We start from the raw sequence: 22,664 nt of genomic DNA, 5'->3' as shown, positions 1-22,664 counted from the left end.
TTACTGGGCAGTTTCAGCTCATGATAAGTTATGGTGCTTCTGTTACTGTTTTAACATTTTTGCATTAGTGATACAGAAAGAAACACAGATTGAGGAAAACGTTAGGGTTTTGTTGGTGTTTTTTCTTTTTTTTTTTTTTAAAGTGGCTAAGTGCCTGGACTCGAGTACTATGTTGTGCAAGGTGGTTTCCTTCTCAGACACAACTTCTGCTTGCTTAATTGGAAGTGCTTGCAGTAGTAGGAACAGGCTTAACCCGTCCCCCCTTTTGCTGTACAGGCCAAGTAAAGGCTAACTTTTGTAAACAATAAAAGGCCTTGATTGTAAAGAAAAAAAAAACAACAACAAAACACCCAATTTGTGAGAGTGGGCCTGTGTATGCAAGCAGATGACCCTTCACCAAATGGATCTGAGCTGCCTGCTCATCAAATGTGATTTAGGGTATGTTCAGAATCAAAAGTTGGGGCAAAATTTCAAGAAGTGATGAATGCATGATATGGATCTATTGTTGTATTTTTGTCCTCTTCAGCAAATCCTTTTCCAGTAAAATACAAAATGTTTAAAAAAAAAAAAAAAAGTGGAATTGGAGCCAAGACTGGATAAAAGCAGAGGACGCTTCTACAAAATCATTAAAATGCTTGGTCAGAGAATTCAGACAGACCAACACCTGGTAAAAGAGAGAGTAAGCAATAAAATTTGTGTATACAAATGAGAACATTTAAAAGCACAGTTAGACTAACAAAGAAGATCATTTTACAGTAAGCAATAAGGAAGCCTGGAAAAAGAGGGAATGGTGGAATATTGTAAAAACTATTATAAGCTATACAGGAAAAAATAATGCAAGCGAAGAGTTGGATTACTAATAACGTAAAAATGCAGTGACCCTTACACTGCCTCTTCTAACTTAAGAAAGATACTAGTGACAGAGAAGGAAGTGCCTGAGCAGCCAAACTTTTAAAAATAGTATGACATCAGGCTCTACCTGTTATGTGTGGAAGAACACTGGAGGAATCTTATAAGCTTTTTTCTTGCAGGATTTGAATCTGTCTGAATTAACAAAACAGAAGAATGAAAAACTTGCACAAAATGGGGAAACATGGCTGTGTGCGAGAGGAACCTTAGCAGATGTTTCTATTCCTAACCTCCCAACTTCAAAATACTTTGCTCTCATTTTATTTTACCTGCAACATCCATTCCCCGTCTGTTTGTCTAGTGCAAAGGAGATGTGTTTCTGGTGCTACCATTTACTTACGTTTCCATTAACCAGTTCAAGTAGCAGCACTGAGGAGCAGCTCACGTTGTGAAATTCGTCTCATCCCTGGAACAGTATGGCTCAAACAAGTTGCTACATCTATATACAGAGACATGGTTTTGGGAAGGCTATTGTACTTTATAGCTAGTTTTTATTCTGTCTTTTAATGGAGGGAGGCACTATCCGAAATGCAAGAGCAAGGACCAATTATCTGATGTCTTCTTGTGCCTTCCTCTAACTGAGGTCTCATATCTGACTTGGTGACTGACCTGGTGATAAATAGCTAAGACTCCCCCTCATTTTTAGCCCTTCACCTTATTTTCCCAGTTTAAGCTCTTAAGTGTCCTAAGAAGGAATACAGCCACATTCATTTTTGCCCCTTCTCTCCCAGGAAGACCATATGTAAATTACTTCACAATCTCTTGGAGAGAACTTGTCTGATTAAGGGACATAAATGGAAATGAACAGGGAAGGAAGGTGCTATCAGGTGGAAGGGGGCAGATTCAAATGGTACACTATTAGATGGTTATAACTGTTCAGAAAAAAACTTCTGCTTTAAACCTGTCTTGGAGAAAATGGCTGTTACAGAATCTTTCAGTGCTGTTCAAAATCACGTGCTGTTTCAAACTTTATGGGATTTTATCTTTGTGGAATTGTACGGGAAAAGATCTGTCTCCCTTCTGGTAATGGCCCCCAAGCGTACAGTTGCTCTCTTCTGTAAAGTGGGTCACATTCCTTTCAGGATGAAAATAAAACATGGGAATTTGTACTGTATATAAATATTTTCATACTTGAGTTACCTTTCAAGTAGTCTGAAGATTCTGTGGCTGCATTAGCCAACCCCATACCCACAGCCATAGTAAAGTAAATGTCAAATTAGAGCCATATCAAATTAAATGGAAGGTACAAGAGACTTTTGAAGGAATTGCCTTAATTTCTCTTTCTTTTTTTTTTTTTCTTTTTTTTTTTCTTCTCTTTAGCAAGCTACAGCAGTGAGAACACAGCTATATTTCCGAGATTTTCAGATTTTCTAACTCAGGTCACTGTGTGCACAGCTACATGATTCTTGCAGGTATCCTTCTAGGGCTCCACGATTTTTCCCTGGAGGGAATTCCTGTCTTTATATAGGTGTTTACTGACTTTATATGTCATGATCAGATTATCTCCTTTCTGTTCACCTTCTCTGAGAGAAGAACCCAGCAGCTGCTATTAGAAGCCTTCTTAGCATTAAGAATTTGAACTCCATGTTTGAGGGACTTTTAAAATGCAAATCATACCATTAAATGCTCGTAGGCATACTTCAGACCTATAGATATGTGAAAGGTTCTCTGTGAAGATACGCAGTCAAAATTATTGTTTTCAGTACAGGAGGATTTCATCTTCCTTAATTAGAAACTTAATGCTTAACAGAGGGTGTAGCTCTTTTGGCAGCATCTGTGAGATGTCTAGGGAATCAGTTCTGTGTTTTAATAGCTTTATACTTTTGTTTGATTTCATCATTACAGTCAGTAGGAACCAAAGCACTAAAACATTTCAATAAATGCTACTTCTTGTGAAAAATCAACCTAGGAAATAAGAAATCAATATTATGGGATATTTACTCTATTTAGATATATATTAAGGCCACAAACTGAACTCTTTTCCTCTCAAGACATTGGTAGTAGCCTTAACTGATTTACACTTAAATGATACTTGTATAAGTTCTGGCAAATGAAAAATTACTCTCAACCTGGTAAATTGTTAGCTGATGCAGTAAGTTCAAATATAACATTGCTACAATGTCATCTTTTCCATGTAATTTGCTGAAAATAAATGTTGCTGTCTCCTTTCTGAATGTGAGAATGGATGGCATGTTTCTCAAATTGAATTTAAAGATTAATTGTCACCCCACTTAAAGGCTGTGTATAAGGAAGTTATGTGCATAAGATAAATGGAGCTAAGAGATGCAAAAAAAAATTTATAAAAGCTGATTATTTTTGTATTTTTCTGTATTTTCATTTTCGACAATGGAAGCTGTAATCAGCTGTGATGCCCAAATTTTATCTTTAGTTTTATGAGCACGATGAGTTGTTTATAGCAGAAGCTTTTGGTGTTTTCCTTGCGGAACAAGTTGCTTCCAGGGAACAGGTTGGATGTCAAGTATTTTGTCACTTGAATATATTCTGCAAAGCTGGCAGCTCTATATTTTTATATGTGCAGTCGGTGTAATAGTTCTAAATGTTTGGAATGAAACAGTAGATTTTTTGGCACTGGGATCTAAGGATGGAAATGCCATTTGGAACATAGATGCGAAAGGTTGTAAATTAGTACAGTACTAACTAGACTAGACTAAACACCCATAGTTCCTTTCTTAAGAAATACATTACTGAACTCCATCTAGTTTATTTATAATTCACCCTTAAATTATGCTGGTTATGTTTGAGGAGAGAGGCAAATATTGGTAGTCTTCACAACCTTCCATGCATGAAGAGCAGGAAAACAAATCTGATACTATAGACACTGCTTTTTTAATAACCTCTTTTGTTGCCAAAGCTAGAAGTAGACTAGGAAAGTTCATAGCAATATGATAACTTTTTGCCTGCCCTAGTAAGCCAGGTTGTGGTGAAGAAGCAATGCCTGGCAATTTTGTGTCTGTCTTTTATGAGACTGAACAAGATCAGTTCCATCTCATAGGTTCCAGATATGCTTTGTGCAAAACAGACCATGTCTATTTTAGCTCTGTACAGGTTGGTACCTTCCTCTGCTCGCACATTAGTATAGTCATCACCAGTAATATGCCTTTTTAATTTCTGTTTGCACTTGAACTTGCACTTCTGTTTAAACGTACCTGAGAGACCAGTTAGGCTTTAGCAGGGTGAATTTTTTATTTTTTATTTTTTTGCTGAGTAGTTTATACACATATGTATCGCAAAACTGGAAGACAGTACAGGCTCATTTCAGTTTTCCCAAATCAGTAAAATAACATAAATCACTGACTCTTCCAGCAGCCTTACACAGCCTAGTTCTTTTAATTGAATATGTTTGGGTCAGAGTTAGGAGCTGTTTATGGAATATTAACCACTGTCTTCTCCCTACAAATGTTATCTTCTGCTCTCTTTGATGATAAATGTAATGTTGGATTCGGTGACATTTAATATTTGGCCATTGCATTTGCAAATATCATTTAACATACGCAGAGCAGAGCTTACAAAATTGGAGGTTGCAGCTAATGTTACTAAATACGTTCTGTTAAACTTTATTTGGGCTTCTGGCTTGCATTAGCAGCTGAGCTCTGCAGCAGTGGCTGAAGCTGGGTGGCTGTGAACAGTGAGTTGCAGTTGTCTACTACTCACCATATTAAGGAAGCACTATTGCTTTTGTTTTACATGAGCACCGTATACTGTGAACTGTTATAACTTAAAGGCAAATGTGTCCCCTGGTAAAGCTATCCAAGTTGCAGAGCTGGCAATGTCCACTTTCAGGTGGCAAAGCAAACTGGGGTAGTGTTTGGCTGTCTTACCTTCACAAACCAAATCCTTCAGTTCTTTGAACCATAGCATTTGTTTCCATCTTATTACTTGTGTTTTGCTGTAAGAATGAGGATCGTTCAACTTCATACTCATTTGGAATGCAGATATCTGAAACTGAACTGCAGAATTAATAAAGTATATCCAAAATTTGTTTGTATGTAAGTGCTATCAAACTCTTCTATGAAGTTTTCTCTATTGGAGAAATAGAAACATTCTTCTATTTCCTTTTATAAACTTACGTGATGTATTAAATGTGAAGGTAAAATTAATTACTTGAATTATGATTGGCAGTTTTGTTACAGAAATGGTGATGTGCAAGGCAGTAAGGGAGATGCATATAGCTTTTGCCAAAAATTCTCATGTTGCTGTTCCTTCTTTTGTACTATAAGGTCTGGGCCGTAGTATGAAGCCGTGCCTGGAATCAGTTGATACTCATTTCTACAAAATACTTCATAGCAGCACTATATTTGAAAAAAAAAATATTGTCAGAATATGATGTATTTTACAATCGCTAATGAGAAGAGTCTTGATGAGTTCAGAGTCCTCTTGCACAAAGGCCTGGGATGCAGGAGGGAAATAGGGTTCCTCTTGATAACAGTCATTGTCTGAATCCTGGGGAGAGCTCTGTGTCATCTTGTAATCTCCCCTCTATATGTTTCCCTCACTAACACATTAAAACTAATAATAGTTTCTCATTCTGTTTTATCAAAGCTCATCTTTAATTAGATGGATTCATTTTAGAACTAGAGCAAATGTCTTCAATTATAAATATGGGAGTAAAACTTAGTTTCTATTAAAAGATTAAACAGAGATGGGGAATGGTTGCAACTGCACTGGATTGTTTTATATAGAAATATATCTTGTCATTAATGACAGTTGTCAAAGGAATATATTTATACATGTTTATTCAAAGGGCATAGTAAAGCGAATGGAGTCAGTTGAGTGCAATTGTCAATAAAGTATTTCAAAGTATTTTTGCACAATTTTCTCTCATTTGAAACTTAGCCTAAATACATATATTTCTGGAGTTATACGTGTGTTTTTTTTCTAGTGAACATAATGAACAGAAATAGTTAATATAAATCTTTTTATCTAAGAATCAATTGTGCAAAGATGACTTGATGCACATTTTGAGGAGGAACTGCTCAACTACCAGAAGTGCTTTTGCTTTTCTTCCTGGCTAAATCCCAAATATTCTAAGCATATGGAACAATTTAGCAGAAAATACATAATTATCAAACAGATCTGTCTTTGCCACCTTGAACATTATTTCTTGTGGCAGAGTAAGTGAAACCTCATGTCTAGATTTTATTTCATTTGATCTTCCACTGTATTGGCAGAAGATTACAAAAAAAAAATGACAGATGGCACCATTAAAATATGAGTTGATTTGTGCTTACTCTAATATGAATCTGAATATACTTGATAAAGGCATGGCACAAACTTCTAACTGAAAATTTGAAGCAAAGAAAGCAAAGTACATTTATCTTGGTAAGAACCTGAACAATCTATGTAACTGTAAAAACAAGTTTAATATCATGCAGGTGTTCACAAGCAAATGTATGCACGTTATGACATTCATTATAAATAAAGCTGCCATCAAACTTTGGCTCTAAGCTTGTTTCTGTTTTTCTTTTCTATGTGGAGGCCAAAATCAGTGAATGCCAATTCTATGTCTACTCCGTGGGCAGATATTCTTACCAATATTGTAGCCTTATCTATAAAATAAACACCTTTTACATTGTAAGAAATGTGCTGTCAAGATTAATTCAGTATGCTCCCTGTTAAATGACTTTTGATTTATCTTAAACAACTTGATCCTTTCAAAACTGAGTTTTCTGGCCTAGCTTATGCATGTCCCATGAAGCATCCATCCTGTAAGAGTGGAATGGCCCTTCCAGTGGGGACTGGATTGGGGACTGATCTTATCCTTTGTTGTCAGTGCCCCACCTGGGAGCCTGCATTCTGATTTTAACTTTCAGGCCTGGGAAACTTTTATTCTTTTCTGTATGGTAGAAAATTTTCAACAGGAAGCGTAGGTATTACCGGTACCCCAGCTTTAATACTTCTACTGTGGGGAAGAAAGGAGTGGGAACCACCTGTAGAGAGGGGGGAATGAAACCTGGGTTTATCGTATCTAATACTGTGAAAAAGGGCTATGTAATTTTCTCCAGACTTGTAAAGGAATCAGTGGCTATCATCTGTCAAAAGAACTTAGATCTGTGCCATATGGAGGAGAGTCAGGAGAACATCTAGTTTCTGGACCATGCTTGGAGTCAGACTGAAGTAGGTACCAAGCCATTCTTTCCCACCTAGAGGGGGGTATGGCAGCCGTACATGGTGACGCTTACAGTGGAACTTGGGAAACTGAAGTATGCACGGTATTTGGATTGTGAGGTTTCTAAATAGTATATTGGGTATAGACCCCCAAATGTCATGTATTAGGTCCTTTATATGGACCTGGCCTTCTGGAGTCGAGTTGTACAGTACTCTGGCCTGTAGCCATATCAATCTTTATTACAATTGTCCATGTTAAAACAGTATTTCCTATTATGTAACTGTTTTCAGAAGTCTGGGAGCCAGACAATAAATGTTCAAACCACCCATAAAATGTTAAGAATGTTTTTCACTTCAGTAGCTACACTTAATAAATACTGATGAAATGTATTTTTATAAAAGTTGTAGTTGTTCTTGTTTCAGCTTTTCTGGTAGGACTTAAATACAGTGATGGGGAGGACTGATCATTAAGTTGGACTAGTTGTGTTTTTGTTTCTTACTTCTGAGGATTTTGGTGGAGTCTACTGAAGCAGTCCTGGAGATAGTATTGCATGGTCTGTTCCCATAACACATGGTTACTCCATTTATTAAATTTGGTTTAAAACAACTGAGATTCTCCAGAAGATCCGAGAGAGAGAGATATCATTCGTTTGTAAAATCAAGTTAAGGTCTTGTGAGTATAATCGGAATGGGTGCAGAGAAGGCCTAGAGAGTGTATGTTACTACATGAGATGACTCTGTGTTTGCCATGTTTAGGGTGGCAAAATGAAGGCTAGGGGGTATGATTACTGTCTATGAATATACCAGGTAGGGTAACACTGAGAAGGGAGAAGAGCTGTTGAAATTAATGGGTGGTGTTGTCGCAGGAGGGCATAGGAATAAACTGGACAAGATAAAATGTGCACTGGAGATTCAAAGGTTTGTAGTAGCAAAATAAGCCTTACTAGAATTTCAGGAAAAATGAAGGGGGGGACTATGTACTCTTAAGATTTATCTTGATATTTAGTGTGGTGTTGTGGTCCCTCTCAAGTCTTAAATTGTTGTAGCAGTTACTGACTGAAAGTGTTGCTTTGTCTCCTTTAAGACATTGCACCTTCCAGCTTAGCTTTCTAATGACATTTCAGCTGCAGTGAAGGTTGAATATGCTTCAGAAAGCACCTTGAGAGGAAATGGTAATTACTTACATACAGCCTTTCAAATGTCAAAGTTTCTTTAGAACTAAGAATATAGGCAATTCCCAAACAAGAAAGAAATGTGTGTGAAATGAAGAGTCAGTGAAATGGGCTGTTCTTTCTGTGCATCTAGCAAAATCTTAGTTTCTGTAAAACTGTGGAACAAGGTTATGTGGAAAGGATGAAAATCCCTTTTAAATGGTGGTGTAGAATTGTCAACTCCAGATACTGCAGATACTGAAGATACTGCAATGACACATCACACGTACTCTGTCTGCTCCATCGCCTGGTAGTGTCGCAACTCTAGAACGGTCCCTTATGCTGTCAGATACTCGCAGTAAGTTGTATGTCTAAATAGTTTGAAAACAAGCGAACAAAAAAACCCACAATACAAACAGAAACAAAAAAACCCAAACCCTCAACCCCTCCCGTCCCCAACCAAAAAAAACCTCTGCAAGTCCACGCAACTCACGTAGCTCTGATAAAGAGTGAAACTGCAAGAAGAAACTGGAATCTTATGTTAGAAGTCTGAGATGCTATCGCTCATCTTTTGTTTCTGTGTGGTTGCCCTCCAGGGCTATCTTCTCAAGGCAGGAGCTTTCTTTGTTTATGTGTATCAGTGGGTCAATTACATGGTGATTCTTAATGAATACTGTTTGAGTATCTATCTTGATTTATGAGGCAGTTTATTAACAGTAGAAAGGGAGTATTGAAAATACTGAGACAATTTTATGTAGTTTTTGGTTTACTGAGAAGCTTCTGCTATGAAAGGGATGTATGGTTTCTGTGTTTAGAATTATTGGGAATGGAGCCTTAACTGGACTGATTATTTAAATCATAAGTAAAATTCTAGATTAAATTTTGAATCTTAAAAACATAAAATATGTTAAAATATTTTTAAGACAAAAAAAAAAGGTTCTGTCTATGGTAGATGTGCCTGGTAAAGTGCTAGTCAAACTAGCCTTTTGTTTTATCTTTACTGTGGCTGTCTTCATATACCTCCCACTCACTTGAGTCTTTACTTTTCTGAAAGACTAGTAAATGAGTTGTCCAGTAGCAAGTGTGTGTTAATACTCAGTGTAATGTATCCAAGGCATATTTTAACATTTAATGTTAGAATTAACGGAATAAGCTTCGCAAAACTTACACCCATGGTTTGTCTGTGGCCTTATCAAACCACTTCTGTGTGAAGATGGAGGTTCACTCATGGACAGACTAAAACAGGTCCTCTGTGAAATGCAGCCCTGTGGGGGAGAGCAGATGACAGGAGGCACGGGCTCCCGATTCCCTCAAGCCGTCCTCTTTCAGAGTTTACACTGTTTGCTGAAGTTCTTCGTAGCCTTCCTTGCCTTTCTCCTTCCCCTCCCTCCTTAGCGTTGTGATGAATAAAATATAGTTTTCCTTTGCATCGCAGTCTAACCCTTAACAACAGAAGCTGTATAATGATTGTCGCTGCTAATTCTGCTTTCTGAAGCTTGATCAAAACCACAGGCCTCTGTCCTTTGTGACCCTCCGAAGCACAGTCCTCCATAAAAGTGCCTTTCCTTTTTTCTGCTCTCTGTGTAGAAAACCATTGAAATTTTTACCTTGCTTGTTATATTTAGGCTATAACCATTCATAGGTCTTGAATTCGTAAGCTTTACAGTTCAGTGTAACAAACTAAAGTTGTCAGGAAAGATAATATTAAAATACTGTGCAATCATAAGCTTTAAACTATGTATTATCTAATATTATTTTCCTATGAGGTGCTAAAATCTCTCCTGGTCAGAGAATCTAAACTTCTAAATCTTTACTGCATTTATCCTTGCAGTGCTGCTGGAGTTAGAAGTGCTCTTATTCTAGTTTGATAGTTAAGGAAATGAAGTGTACAGTGATGCCGGTATGATTTCCACCGCATCGCACAGGAAGACGGTGTCGGGACCACAAAACCATCCATCCTCTCAACTTTTAGGCATAATTTTGCTAACTTCCTCCCGAGGTCTTCAGCCTCACTGTCTCTCCCTTTCTCACCCACCCACCACACACCCTGCCCCATGCACACCCTGTAGTGTAGCCTGGAATCCTGTATTTACTTGAAAAGTATAACGGTGTCTGTTACCACGGGAAAAATACACCAAAGCCACAGGTGCTGTACCGTTTATGGCCTTTCTTATTTTTAGATAGTACTGTCTGAAAACGCAGCCATGACTGAAGCTGTGGGGAAAGACAGCTGTCGGTTTTGGAGACTGTTTCAGTTAAGCTCTCGTTCTTTTGGGATATTCAACTGTTAACTATGTGATGTTTGTCCAAAGTCACAGTGGAAACCCAGTGTCTTATCCAAATTCTGGCTCAGGAAGCTGCTATACGTTTAGCCCATCATAAATAAACTCATTAGGTAAGATCTAATTCCTGTCCTGGTTACCTGCTGTTACCTATTCAGCTTTCCGTCGGAGAGGGAGGTTAAGGTTCATTTCCTCTAAGAGGCTTTCTGCTGGTGCAAAAATAATACCAGGGAGAGCCGGAGCTTTTGCATAGAGGCTTTCCCATATTTCAGGTGCTGGAAAGAAGGGGTTTATGGTTTTCTTCCTCCTCCTGTTTAGTACTTACCCGTGTAGTTACACCCTTAGCAGAACAATGGAATGTCAGTACAAGAAGCTACTGAAATACATCTCCTAGTTTTATTATAAATGAGTTTTATGATTGAAATTGCAGTTCAGTAAACACATAATTTTACATGCAGTAAAATGGCAAGTACATTACTGGCTTGTTGGTTCACCTTTGCGTAACTTTAAAACACTTTTAAAAGTTGCTGATATGCATTTGTATGATTATTTTTTTTTCAGATATGCCATTTAATAAAATTATTTAAATGACAAAAATGATCAATTTAAATAAAAATCTTCTTCTACAAAAGACACGTTCAAATACATACTGTGTTAAAGTGCAACATATCAAAACCAAACTGAAGAAAGGGAAATTAAAATATAATGTTACAGTATTCCAGGATAAAGCGATTTATCAAGAAAAGCTGTACAGAAGGATTTTGAAACCTTTTGAAAGTTGTTGGGTTTTTTTGTTTATTTGGTGTTAGTAAATTTTACTATGCAGAAATGTTAGATTTTTTTTTTTCAGTAGAACAGTAAACTCATTTACTGTCTCATAAATAATCTTGTGATCCAGAAATGTAATTTCTGGGAAATTCGCGGCTCCCTTTGAGTCTTGGCCAGTGAAATTTGATTGAAGTTTAGGTAGAAAAAAAGGCGATACTTCTGCCAAGTTTTTGTCTGTCTTATGATTTATAACTCTGAACATTGGAAACGTATCCTCGCCATAGACCTGGAAACTAAGTAGCACTGGTCTGAGCTCACAGCCGTGTCAATTTTGAAAGGGCAAGCAACAGACTTCCTTATGCCAAAAATAGCTTTTGTGCTAAATTATTTAAGCATAGTATTTGATCACAGATAAATGGAAAATAATATTTTTGGACCTTTTTTGTACAGTGGGGGAAACCCAAGGTCATGTTAAAATTAGGTGGGTTTTCTTAGGTGAATCTGAAATATCGCACATTCAAAAACCATGTTACTTGGCATTGAGGAAAATGTTGTGTACTGCTTTTATCCCTCATGTGTATTGGTTATATCTTGGTTTCAGTGAAGAGAATGTTTTAAACTCCTGCAGCAATTGAAGTAATGTGTACCACTTTGGCGCTTTTCTGTTGTTGAGTGTAAAATATGTATAAAGATACGTCTGAAATGTAAGTACAGTGGGCCCTTGGGAAGTTCTGGAGATGTACCTGGAGTAATTTCACTCCAATACTGGCAAAATATTTACTGGTTTATTTTTGTTTTGTAAGTGTGTTTTCATCCATGGTCTGTGAAACCTTCAAGGACAGTTCTTAATAGAACCTCGACATGGGAAGTTCTTTATCTTGTTTATACCAATGGTATAAATGGTTCTTTTTAGTCTAGCAGACAACTGCAGCTTTATTTTAGCAGTTGCTTTGGTGGCAGCCCCTAATGGTTCCTGATAGATTCTATTGAAATGTATTTGCATTCAGGCACTTTTAACCCTCAGAATCATTCACTTATAGAGATAAACATTTTTTTTTTCCTGTTTTCTCTCTAGACAAAGCATTTTGGGGCAAATCCTACATTATTTCTTCTCTTAAAGAAAATTTTTTGTATACTTGAGCATCCTCACAGCTGGGTAGACTGTGCTCTCTCTGATGTGTGTGATTGTATAGGTGATGAGTTTGTGTTTTACTTGGTTTGAATTTGGGTTAAACTAGAAAGTACTGTGTACTTTCTGTGTATTGCACACGCACGCAACGTGCATCATGTTCAGGGCAGGTCTGTGGAACCGAGGGGCTCTGGTTTGAGTCACTGGCACAAAATCTGCATTGCAAATGAGACACATGCCTGGAAATTCTTGGTTTCTAGAGATCTTTACACATCAGTAGGTGATCTGTATCTGTACAGCAGATAAGTTACTGGCTGGGCAAAAGCCCAGGAAATTCCTAGAACCCGACCACTTACTTTTTACCCTGGTTCTCTTCTCCTTTTTTAATTAGTGGAAATAATTTTTTTTTTAGGCTTTTCTTTTCCTATCTCTCTTGGTAAAACTTGTTCTGGTGAAAGTGTTATTCCCCCTCAGTCTCTTTTTTCTTCCTTCACCATAACCTACTAGTATTTCTTTGAAAGTATTCATGGTGGTATGGTTTATCTTCTTGTGATAACTGCTTCACAGCATTTTCTCTCTCTTGACACATGAATAATTTCTTTGAAGCCAAATGAAGAAATACCAGTCTCCCATGGCTCGTAGGGTTTTCCACTTGCTTTTCCTAAATATGTAGACATGTTTATATGTCTCAATATTAGCTGCCAATATGCTCATGAACTAAAGCACCATGTCCTCTGTGGGAGAAGGTTGTTTGTTAGTAATTTTTTAACATTTGTTTGGTTTTTGTTATGGAAATACCAAAATACAGGCAGCTCCTGCATATGTTTTATTGGTATTTCTCTGCTTTAAAAGTAAAACATATTCTTTGAAAGTAATTCTAATATTACCATAATTTGGTACATTCAGTCATTCACATGCTTAAGAGGAAAAAGGTATCCTTTGTTAATAGTCACTCCCAAATGTACACTTTCACCCTCATTTTGCTTCATTTTGCAAAATCTGATTATTCAACTTCCATGACTAGTTTTGTAAATTGTTTTCTGCATATATTGGTCCGGACTGTGTCAGAACAGTGATGTATTTTTTACATTTTTATTAATGCACTTACATTTTGGTGTTATGGTACTAATGGAAAATACATGTTGTTATACATCCATCCATCTACAGTTTACTGTAACTTACAAGCTGTATTGTAAATTGTAATACAGCTTACGAGGAAGACTGTCCTCTTCAGACATGTAAGAAATAAAAATGGTGATGCATATCACATCTTCCAGTTTTAATTGTTAATGAATGGCACAATAATTGGAGGCCAAGATATTGAAATTTGAAGGTTAAAATATGGAACACCTCAATATTAAAAATTTGTCAGTGTTAAAAACACAGATGTGTAAAAATCTGATCATGTGGAAACAGTGCATGAGAGCAAAAGCAAGCTGACAAAATAAATGACCAAATTTTGCTAAATTGATGGAATAATTATAAATTTAATGGACTTATCAGAATTTCTGTGAACAAAGAGAAGTTGCCTACCATACATTGCCTTTTCTTCGTTTGTTTTTTTTTTTAGTACTTTGTTGTAAATACTTGCTCAGCTGTTAGTGGGATATAAATAAACAATGTAAAGCTATCTTGAAAAGTATTCAGAATTCAGAAATGAAGGGGTAGGAAATGCAGAACTCAAGTATGCAAAATACAGTGAAAACTTTTTTCCCCATATGTAACATGTTTTACTTGTACATACAACCTACACAGAAGTCTACCATACCCTTTGTGTAACATAACTAAAACTTTAGAGATACAGTTATGATAATGCTGAATTGTATTTATTTTCTCTTGTATCTCTAAGTCCTGAGCAATCTCCAGCAAGTTTTATTAATGAAAGTACACCTTATTCTACCTAGTACAAGTGTGGCTGTTAACAAAATATGCAATCAATGCATGTTTTATCTTTCTAAACAAATAGTACCACAAAGAAAAACATGTAATTTAATGACTTTCATAAACGTTTTTCGCTTTGCACTCGTGGAGACAGCAGGTGCAAAATGTTTCATAATCTTAAGTAATGGAGATGGCTAAGGTTGCATGTAGATACATGGGTATATATAATATTTTCTCCCACTTAAGAGTGGATCTTTTGCCAGTGTAAACAGTTTAGTGTATGTTAATGATTTAGGCAAGAGTTTAATATTAAACTCTTTTCTCAGTAGTGCCCTCCTTGTCTTAGCTGGTGAACTTTGTGTTAGAGGGTAGCGTTTGTTGCTGAATCGAATAAGACCACCCCTCTCATGAGAACTGTTGTTTTTTAAAATAATCTAAAGCACACTAGTTGAATTTATAATTCTACTGAAGAGGTTATGAAACAGTCTAAATTGGCTCTGACTGCAAACTTTGACCTGTTTGGCCGAATTGTGGGAACTGTGCCAAAATTTGATATAAAGCAGTTCTGGGAAGCTCTTTACGATTAAATTCCAGAGCTACATGACTGATGTGCTAACAATATACTTATGATATTAGGCAAGTGTTACTTCAATACAGTTTTAGACTTGAACAGATCATTCACCTAAAAGTAAAAATTATCTCCAGCCTGATTTACATCATTTTTTGCCTCTCAGTATGAGTTTTAAAAGGCCCAGTTAACACTCTGCATCTTGATATTCCTTTCTCTGCACCTCCCTGTGGTGAGCTACCCTGGCTCCTTGTAAACTTTTTGCTGTGCATTTTCTTTGGGGAAGAAAAGGTAGGAAAGAGAAAAGGTTCTGACTGCAGAGCATCTTGGTAGGGTTTCCATGAAGCTTTACAGCTAGCAATTGCCAAATCAGTTTGTATTCAGCACTCTTATAACACGTCTGGTTTAGGTGAATTTTGAGATGGAAAGTCTGTTTAATCATACATTTCTTCACTCCTTTAATAATAATGAGGCATTTGGTGTGGGAAGGCTCAGGTTTCAGTTGAGAATAATCTTTCCAGCCTCCACAGCTGAGCACCAGCAAAATGTGGTATATTTTCTTAATCTATGTTAGAAAAAGTTCTTTATTCACTCGACACGGAAAAAAAAAATGACCGTTATTTTTTCTTGTTTATTTTTTTCTTTCTGATGCTTTGCAAAAATGCACTTTTTTTTTTTTTTCAAATTAAGTAGTTTCTAGATTTGAGGAAAACTATAATAGAATTTGGTTTGGCTGAGTTGAGTATTGCCATTGTCCTGATACACATTACTAGGAGGGATTCTCATCTTTTGTTCTGTGGCGAGACAGCGGAATATTCCATAAGACAGTAGTCACGTGCAGGTTAAAGACATTTTTATTAGATTACACTTTTACTGATAGTCCTTTTGAATATTTGCCTAAATACTGTGTGTCACTTCTTTCACGGAAAGGGGAACTGGAACAGTTTTTGAATGCCTCTCTGTATTGCTTTAAGAAGTCTAACTGCCAATTTTATTTTCTTAAAGTAATAGTAAAGTAGACAAGTATTTGTGTGTTAAATCAGGCTTCTGTATGAATGCATATCAGAAAGTTGGGTAGATAGTTGTTGACATGTACCTTATGCTGAATTCTCTGCATCTCCGGTTACTTTATTAACTTTGCAACAATTAGTATGGGTAGTGCCCTCTCGAGCATGTCAGTAGAGTGTATTTGCACTTGCTCTGTGACAATTTTACGATTCTCGGGTGTTGTAACTTCTGGTAAACAGAGTAAGGAGTCACTGTTTACAGGGTTCCTGCCGAAGGTGCTCTGGTAGCTACAGGTGGCCGCATGGTCGTTGATTTTGCAAGCTGGACTGGATGAAATAGTGGAGGTGGGAGTTCAAAGCAGCTGGCTCTCAAGTGAGGAAATGATGAAAAGGTGGTTGCTGAGAACAGGAGTGACAGACCAGAAGGAAGAGGACACCAGTTGTTGTGGGTTGCAGCTGGGGGGAGCACACTTACCAAATAGAAACCCTGGAGACCAAGTGTTTGAACGCAAGAGGCCTTTGTCACCCTGGTCTAGGGCCTCTCTTGGAGGACGGCATCAAAATATAATGAGATGGTGTATAGACTATATGTTTTTGGGGGGTTTTTTTAGATAATTTTCCTCATATTCTTTGCTGTGCTTCTGTTGTTAGGAGTTAAGAGTATTGCATTACGTAAAATCTGTTAGTTTGTTGATGCTCATAGTGAGGGAAGGACTTGAAGCTTTTGTTTCCATCTGGATCCACTGAGCAATCACAGGTGATGTTAAGTGTGTCTCAGTTCAGGAATCTGATTTGAAGAGAGGAAGAATCTGAGAATTTTCTCCCATAAAATGTGAAAGCCATAGGTCTAGTATTGAGGGAAATGCATTTTAACAGGCCATTTAGGACCTAGATGTGTTGTTATTCCTACAACTCCAGCAGCTGCAAAGCACGCTGATTTTCTGCATCATAACAAAGAATCATTTCGAAGTATCTCAACAAATCGTTCATGAAATTCATCTATCATATACAATCAGTTGATTTAGCACACTGCTTGTAACTCATGCAGGTTAGGATATATCCAAAGCACTTTCTCATTTTGAATGTTATTCCCTGGAAAGAAGGGAGACTGCTTAATACCTGCTCTCCTTAGGTATTGAAAATAATTTTTCAGTAAATACTTAAATAGGTTTAAAATGAAAGGTGTCTTTTGGCAGTAGTTAGAACTCAGTTGCTTGAATTCTGTTCCAGACCTGAAGAAGTAGTTGTATGTCAGATTTTTTTTTTTTTCCCCAGATATATTGTTAAGCTAATAAAGTACTCTACATCTCTGTACGAATCTCTCATCACCTGAATGTAACAGTTAGAACCAGAGGTAAGGAGCTGGTAAACTCCAATGTTACCATTGTTACTTAATTTGTCTTTGTAGATATGATGTAAAACTGGCTGTCTTTTACATTTGCTGGTTTGGATGCTAAAGCATTTCGCAATTGTAAAACAAATGTACCAGAAACTGTAATGTTGTCTGTGTCTCGAAAACCTATTAAAGGTCACTATCTGGTTTTGTTGTCTTTGGAATTTAGCTTTTACTTCAAATCAGGAAAGTCCGGGCAACGGAAATGATACTTGTTGCTGGACATAGGATTAAGTGACAATCATTAACCTACTTGGAAAGCATGTGCGTACAATCTAGGCCTCTTGCTAAAATCGCATAGCAGAAAAGCTTTTTTTTTTTTTTTAATTTGCACAGGTATGAGCAACTGTGCTTTTTTTTCTTTAATGTTATTCATGGGAAATTCTGAGAAGTAATGTGATTGTGTCTTTCATGTCCTTTAGAGTACCTATAGAGATTTTTTTTTTTTTTTCCTATTTACTCTATGGGACTATTCATGTTTTAATTTCCTGTGGCTGAAAATTAAGAGGGGATAGGCTGACATGTTGTACTTAATTCAGAGATTCAAAGATTATAAAGCGATGAACTCTTAGGATTATTTCGTCTGACTACATGAGTAACATAGACGATGAGAAGTAGCAGAATACACGGCTGATTTTCAGCTAGGCGATGTTGCGTGTAGTAGTACCTTTGGATGAGTTACCCTTTTTAACTTTAGCTCTCCTTATCATCGTCTGTTACTGTATCTCCAGCTGGTGTTTCTGAGGCCACAGCATTGTGTGCCATGACCCTTTTAAGAATTACTGCTTCGCAAGATGGCCCTCCCATACTTTGAGGCCAGTTGTTGTTGGGATCTGGTATTGAACCACACTTCGCAAGTTTGCGTCCAGGTAGCCAGGGTTGCTCAGTGTCAGGGACCTGTGTTGTCTCTTGTTACTCTCATTGTTTTTGCATCGACCCAAAATCTTACCAGCAATTTTTTTTTAACGTTTGCTTGAAGAGTATTGATGACAAAGTTTAATCACACAGGGCTGGTAATTACCATACCCTAATTATATTAACATTGTAAACCGTACAAGTTACATTTATAATTTCTTTAATAAAAGTTTATATTGAGTTTGAATACTGATTTTATTTTTTTTACTACTACCTGCATTTAAATATTTATTATTCAGAGTTCAGTGTCATCCATTCCATTGCCTTGTCTCCTCAATAGCAAGTTCAACCAGCTGTTTTTAAAATCTTGACTAAAATTTATCAAGTCTTGTTGATCTAAAATATCCAGTCACTTCTGTTTACCTCTTTTGGACTAAAAGGACTTTCATTATGAAATGTGAATATCTCGCTTGTTATTCTCAGAGGTATTAAATAGAAATATTTGGTCATCTTTCCTGTTTTTTTTCTATATTATTATTTGTATTTTTCTCGTTTCCAACTAACAACAAACCAATTCTGTTGTTGCAATTTTTTTGTACTTCTAGCCAATTTGACTTTTGACTTTTGTGAAATTGGCCTTTTTAGTACCCGCTAAACAAAATTTGGGGTTTATTTAATAAATGCAATTTAGTTTTTATGAAATCAAGGGAAGACGACACCTACGTAAGCAACATCTGCACTTCAGTTTTGGTGCCACTTTATTAACTGAGAAGAGGAATGATAAAAATTTTCCTTTCCGTAAATGGAACAGTTAACCTTTTTCCAATGTAGTCTTTAAAAGCGTGTGGGTGTTTTAGCGCTGTCACTTAGTAATGCATCTCCAAAGTCTCAGAACGTGAAGTCCTGTGTAGTGTAGTCTCTTCACCCTGCCTATGGGTGTTGAGGGAGAAACTCCAGCGACTGGGTGGCTTGTAGCAGGCACTAGCAGGTCTGTGATTTATCTGTCAGAACAAGGTAAATGTGTAGGGTGCTGTTATTTTTTTTTTTCAGGAGTTGTACACATCCAATGATGCATATAGCTGTAATTTCCATTGTATCTTCTATTTATTTTTACCCCAGATTGTCAGCAATTTCCCCTCTGTCTCAGTTTACAACAGCTTGATTTCATCCACATTCTGATTTGTGCAAAAGGTGTAGGTTCCACTTCAGCAAAATATGTAACTTCATGTGTATCTATTGCACACTTTTAAAGTTAGGAGGAATTTAGCCATACCAATGCGTAGGCTGTGTTTGAGCTCTAGAGCTTTGTTAATTGATAGATGTAGAGTAGAACATCATACACTAGTCAAGCACCTGTGATTCCCCCCCCTCATTTATTATTTGCTCAGTATAAAAGAAAGAAACCCACCTGTACGTATTTGTATATGGTATTTTTCAGAATGGCAAGCGTGATTAAGTGTTTTTACCTGTAACTTCCAGAGCTGAATATGGGCTTTCTCAATAATCATACAATATAAGTTAAAAGGATAAGTTTTCTTCTACTGCCAGTGGACTTCAGGGGTTTTTAGTGAATGTTCTAGATATCCTTTTAAAATAATGCTTAGGGAAAAAAATACTACTGCATCTTTTACTTACTTGAATTTAAAATGAATTTGCAATTGCAACTCTGTGTGGCCTATTACAGGATTTTTTTGACTATCTGGTAGGAAGAGGAGCATTAAGGTTTCAATTTCAAAGCAAACTCTCAGATAAATTCCTGACTGATTAATCACTTAGTGTCTTTTTAGAACATGTTTTTCCGCTGCGGTGCCTTTGAGGGATATTTTAATGAAAACTGTCTGGCTTGAAAGTTGTTAGTTGCAGTGATAGCTTAAAAAAACCTGAAAGGCATAATCTATCTTTCAGTTAATACACTTAGTGTAAAATATCATTTAACGTAGTTGAAAAGTGAGTCAGCAGGAGTTCTTTAGGATTCTTGAATAAAGTTCTGAGCAGCTGAAAAAAGGAGGTTTTCAGCAGGTTGAAAAATCATTTGGAATTTAGGGTGCATATCTCGTCATTACGAGATAAGCTGTTGGTATTTTACAGAAGTGCAGTTGCTTCTATAAATTTTCCTTTGCAGTTTAGAAATTCTGGGTTTGGGAGGGTTAGGGGTGGTGTTTAGCTTTATGGTGAAGGTTTAAGCTATACTTTCTCAAGTAATTTTAAGCTGTTAAGATGCTACAGACCCACTTAGACCAATTTCAGATTTGGAGACTTTTTTTCTTTTTAAAACTACGTGGAAAGGAGATAAATTCTGAGTTATGAACAGTCTTTGAGTATCTAATATTATGTGACAGCATCTCGTTTATTAGAAGACACAGTGCAGAGAGGGAACATAGTATGTCTTTCATGTATTTTGTAGCAATTTGGTCTGATTCTTCATCCCTTATTCTTTTTTTTTCTTTTAATTGGTTGTATTTGTGACCTGAGTAATGGTGATTCCTCGTTGTATTATTTTATCTGAAATTGGAAAGTGTGCTTAATTGTTTAAATGGTTAAAATCAAACTATTGCAGGGGGAAAAAAGTCATTTTGTTTAAAATAGCTTTCTTTACTTTGTTTTCTTTAATGTGTAATACACATTTAGGGTTTTTGTGTCTTTCCCTCCTTTCTCTGAAGGGAGCTTTAGGTCTAGAGCAGGCTTATATCTGAGGTAGCACAGTTTGATGTCTGAAATTAGAAGGGATAAGAATAAGTGTAAGTGTTGTCATACTTTAAAGCAGAGTTGTTATCAGATTATAGGAGGCTGTTCCATGAAAACAAAAATGTCTTTTATTACCACGACTGACAAACTGAAAGTAAGCCTTACAGTAGAGAGAAGAACTAAAAGAAAAAAAGGAATAAAATAATGAGGTTTGGATTGATTTCAATAACACTGATTCTGTTGTGAATGTATTATAGTATAGAAAGGAGATGGATGACAAATTTGGGGGTTATTCCTAAAGGTAAGGAAAAAGTCTGACACTGAAACAGAAATCTTTCATTAGATTGACTTTATAAGCATTTTTAAAATATATTTTTTTCTTACATAAAATAGCACATCATCACATAAACTTCTAGTGAGCCTTTCAAAGATCACTCAACTTTTTTCTTTCTGTTTTCTAGTTGCATTAAAATCTTCTAACTCTCCAAGACCAGAAAGAAATGGCATTCAGGAAAACTGTAGAACAGCAAAACATGGAGAAGGGATGCAGATCCTGGAAGGAGAACTCTTACTGCAAGTATGTTTTGCAGTGGATGTATTATACAAAGGTTTACATTTAAAAAAAAAAATTATAGTATTTAACGTAACAGTTATTCAATGATGAGATTGAAAAAGGTAGTTTTCTTATTAATTCTTTCCTCATTTTCTTTAGGTTAATATTGTACAGCTCTTGCCCTTTTCTCTGGTGGTAATTGAGACTTTGAAGAGCAGATGTTAGACTATAGGGCCCTCTCAACTCTTCCTGAGTCATTTCTTAGCACTGTTTTTTCCCATCTCTTTGCATCTATTGTTAATAAGGACGTTAATATTAAGAACCAATCTTGATAAAGGTCAGATAGTTTAGTCACCTACTGTAAATTTGGTGACTAATTATCTAAAAAAAACAATTTCTGTTTAAAAGACCTTGGGCTTGCTGGAATATCTAGCTATCTCAGTGGTATGAAAGAACTCAAGAGTTCATTGTATAGATTCAGGACAAATTTTAAAGTGCTTTCAATAACTTAGTAATGTGAACTAATGGAAAGTATTAATGCCAAACAATTGTGTTTTTTTTAAATTATATATTCTGTTTTATAGTCTGTTTTAGTGTCCTAGAGTGTCAAAGCATAGGAAATGTAATGATATAATACTACATCCAGATTAAACTTAAGAAATGAGTAATATAAGTATTCCAATGTTCTAATTAGTTTCACAAAATAAATTTTACTGTCACCTGCAGCTCCATTTGAAATATGTTGGTAATCTACCTTGTACACAGGTTTCACACTGGTGTATCTATCAGAAGTGGCAAATCATTAGGTCAGTCAGAGCCAAGGGTTTGCTTAGAACAAAATTAATTTAACTGTTCAAAGGTTAGAAATGAAAACAGGTTCTAATAAAGCCACAAAACAATTATGGTAAACTAATGCTGGTTGAAAATTCTTTCCTAACCGACTAAAAAACTAGGATGTATATAATTTTCTAACCTTATTAATGTATGACAATGAACTGTTACAGAGTAACTGCAGGTGAACAGCTTTGTTTTAAATGGAAATTAACTAAAAAGGTACAGCATATGGTTTATATTGGAGGTGTCTATTTGATGTGAAATTTGGTTATTTTTTATGACTTCTGAATGAAAGTTACGTGAGGGAACTGCTATAGCAAACTGCTTTCCACTATGAAAACAAAATGGTTGATGTATATCTTACTGTAAATACTGCACCCCTTGGGAAGTAAGTAACTGAATTTCTTAAATGGATTTGTTTTGTAAATATTTTATATATAAAAAAAATACAAGAATGAATATGCAGATAGAGTTTTCTTATGGAATGTAAGCAATGATGAGTGACGAAAGTGGGGATTTTCTA

At 36.2% G+C, this 22,664-nt stretch overlaps 1 protein-coding gene across 1 annotated transcript in view; it reads left to right on the top strand.

Annotated features, from left to right (window-relative positions):
- AHR (aryl hydrocarbon receptor) overlaps window positions 1-22,664 on the top strand; it is a 56,702-nt gene that overhangs the window by 12,792 nt on the left and 21,246 nt on the right. Inside the window, 1 exon segment of the mRNA XM_009879566.1 lies at window positions 21,216-21,331. Coding sequence (XP_009877868.1) covers window positions 21,299-21,331 — 33 coding nt within the window. The 5' untranslated portion in view covers window positions 21,216-21,298.

The sequence above is a fragment of the Charadrius vociferus genome, unplaced genomic scaffold (genome assembly GCF_000708025.1).
Source record: "Charadrius vociferus isolate BGI_N301 unplaced genomic scaffold, ASM70802v2 scaffold262, whole genome shotgun sequence".
NCBI classification, from domain to species: domain Eukaryota; kingdom Metazoa; phylum Chordata; class Aves; order Charadriiformes; family Charadriidae; genus Charadrius; species Charadrius vociferus.
This window is presented reverse-complemented; position numbering and strand designations above follow the sequence as displayed.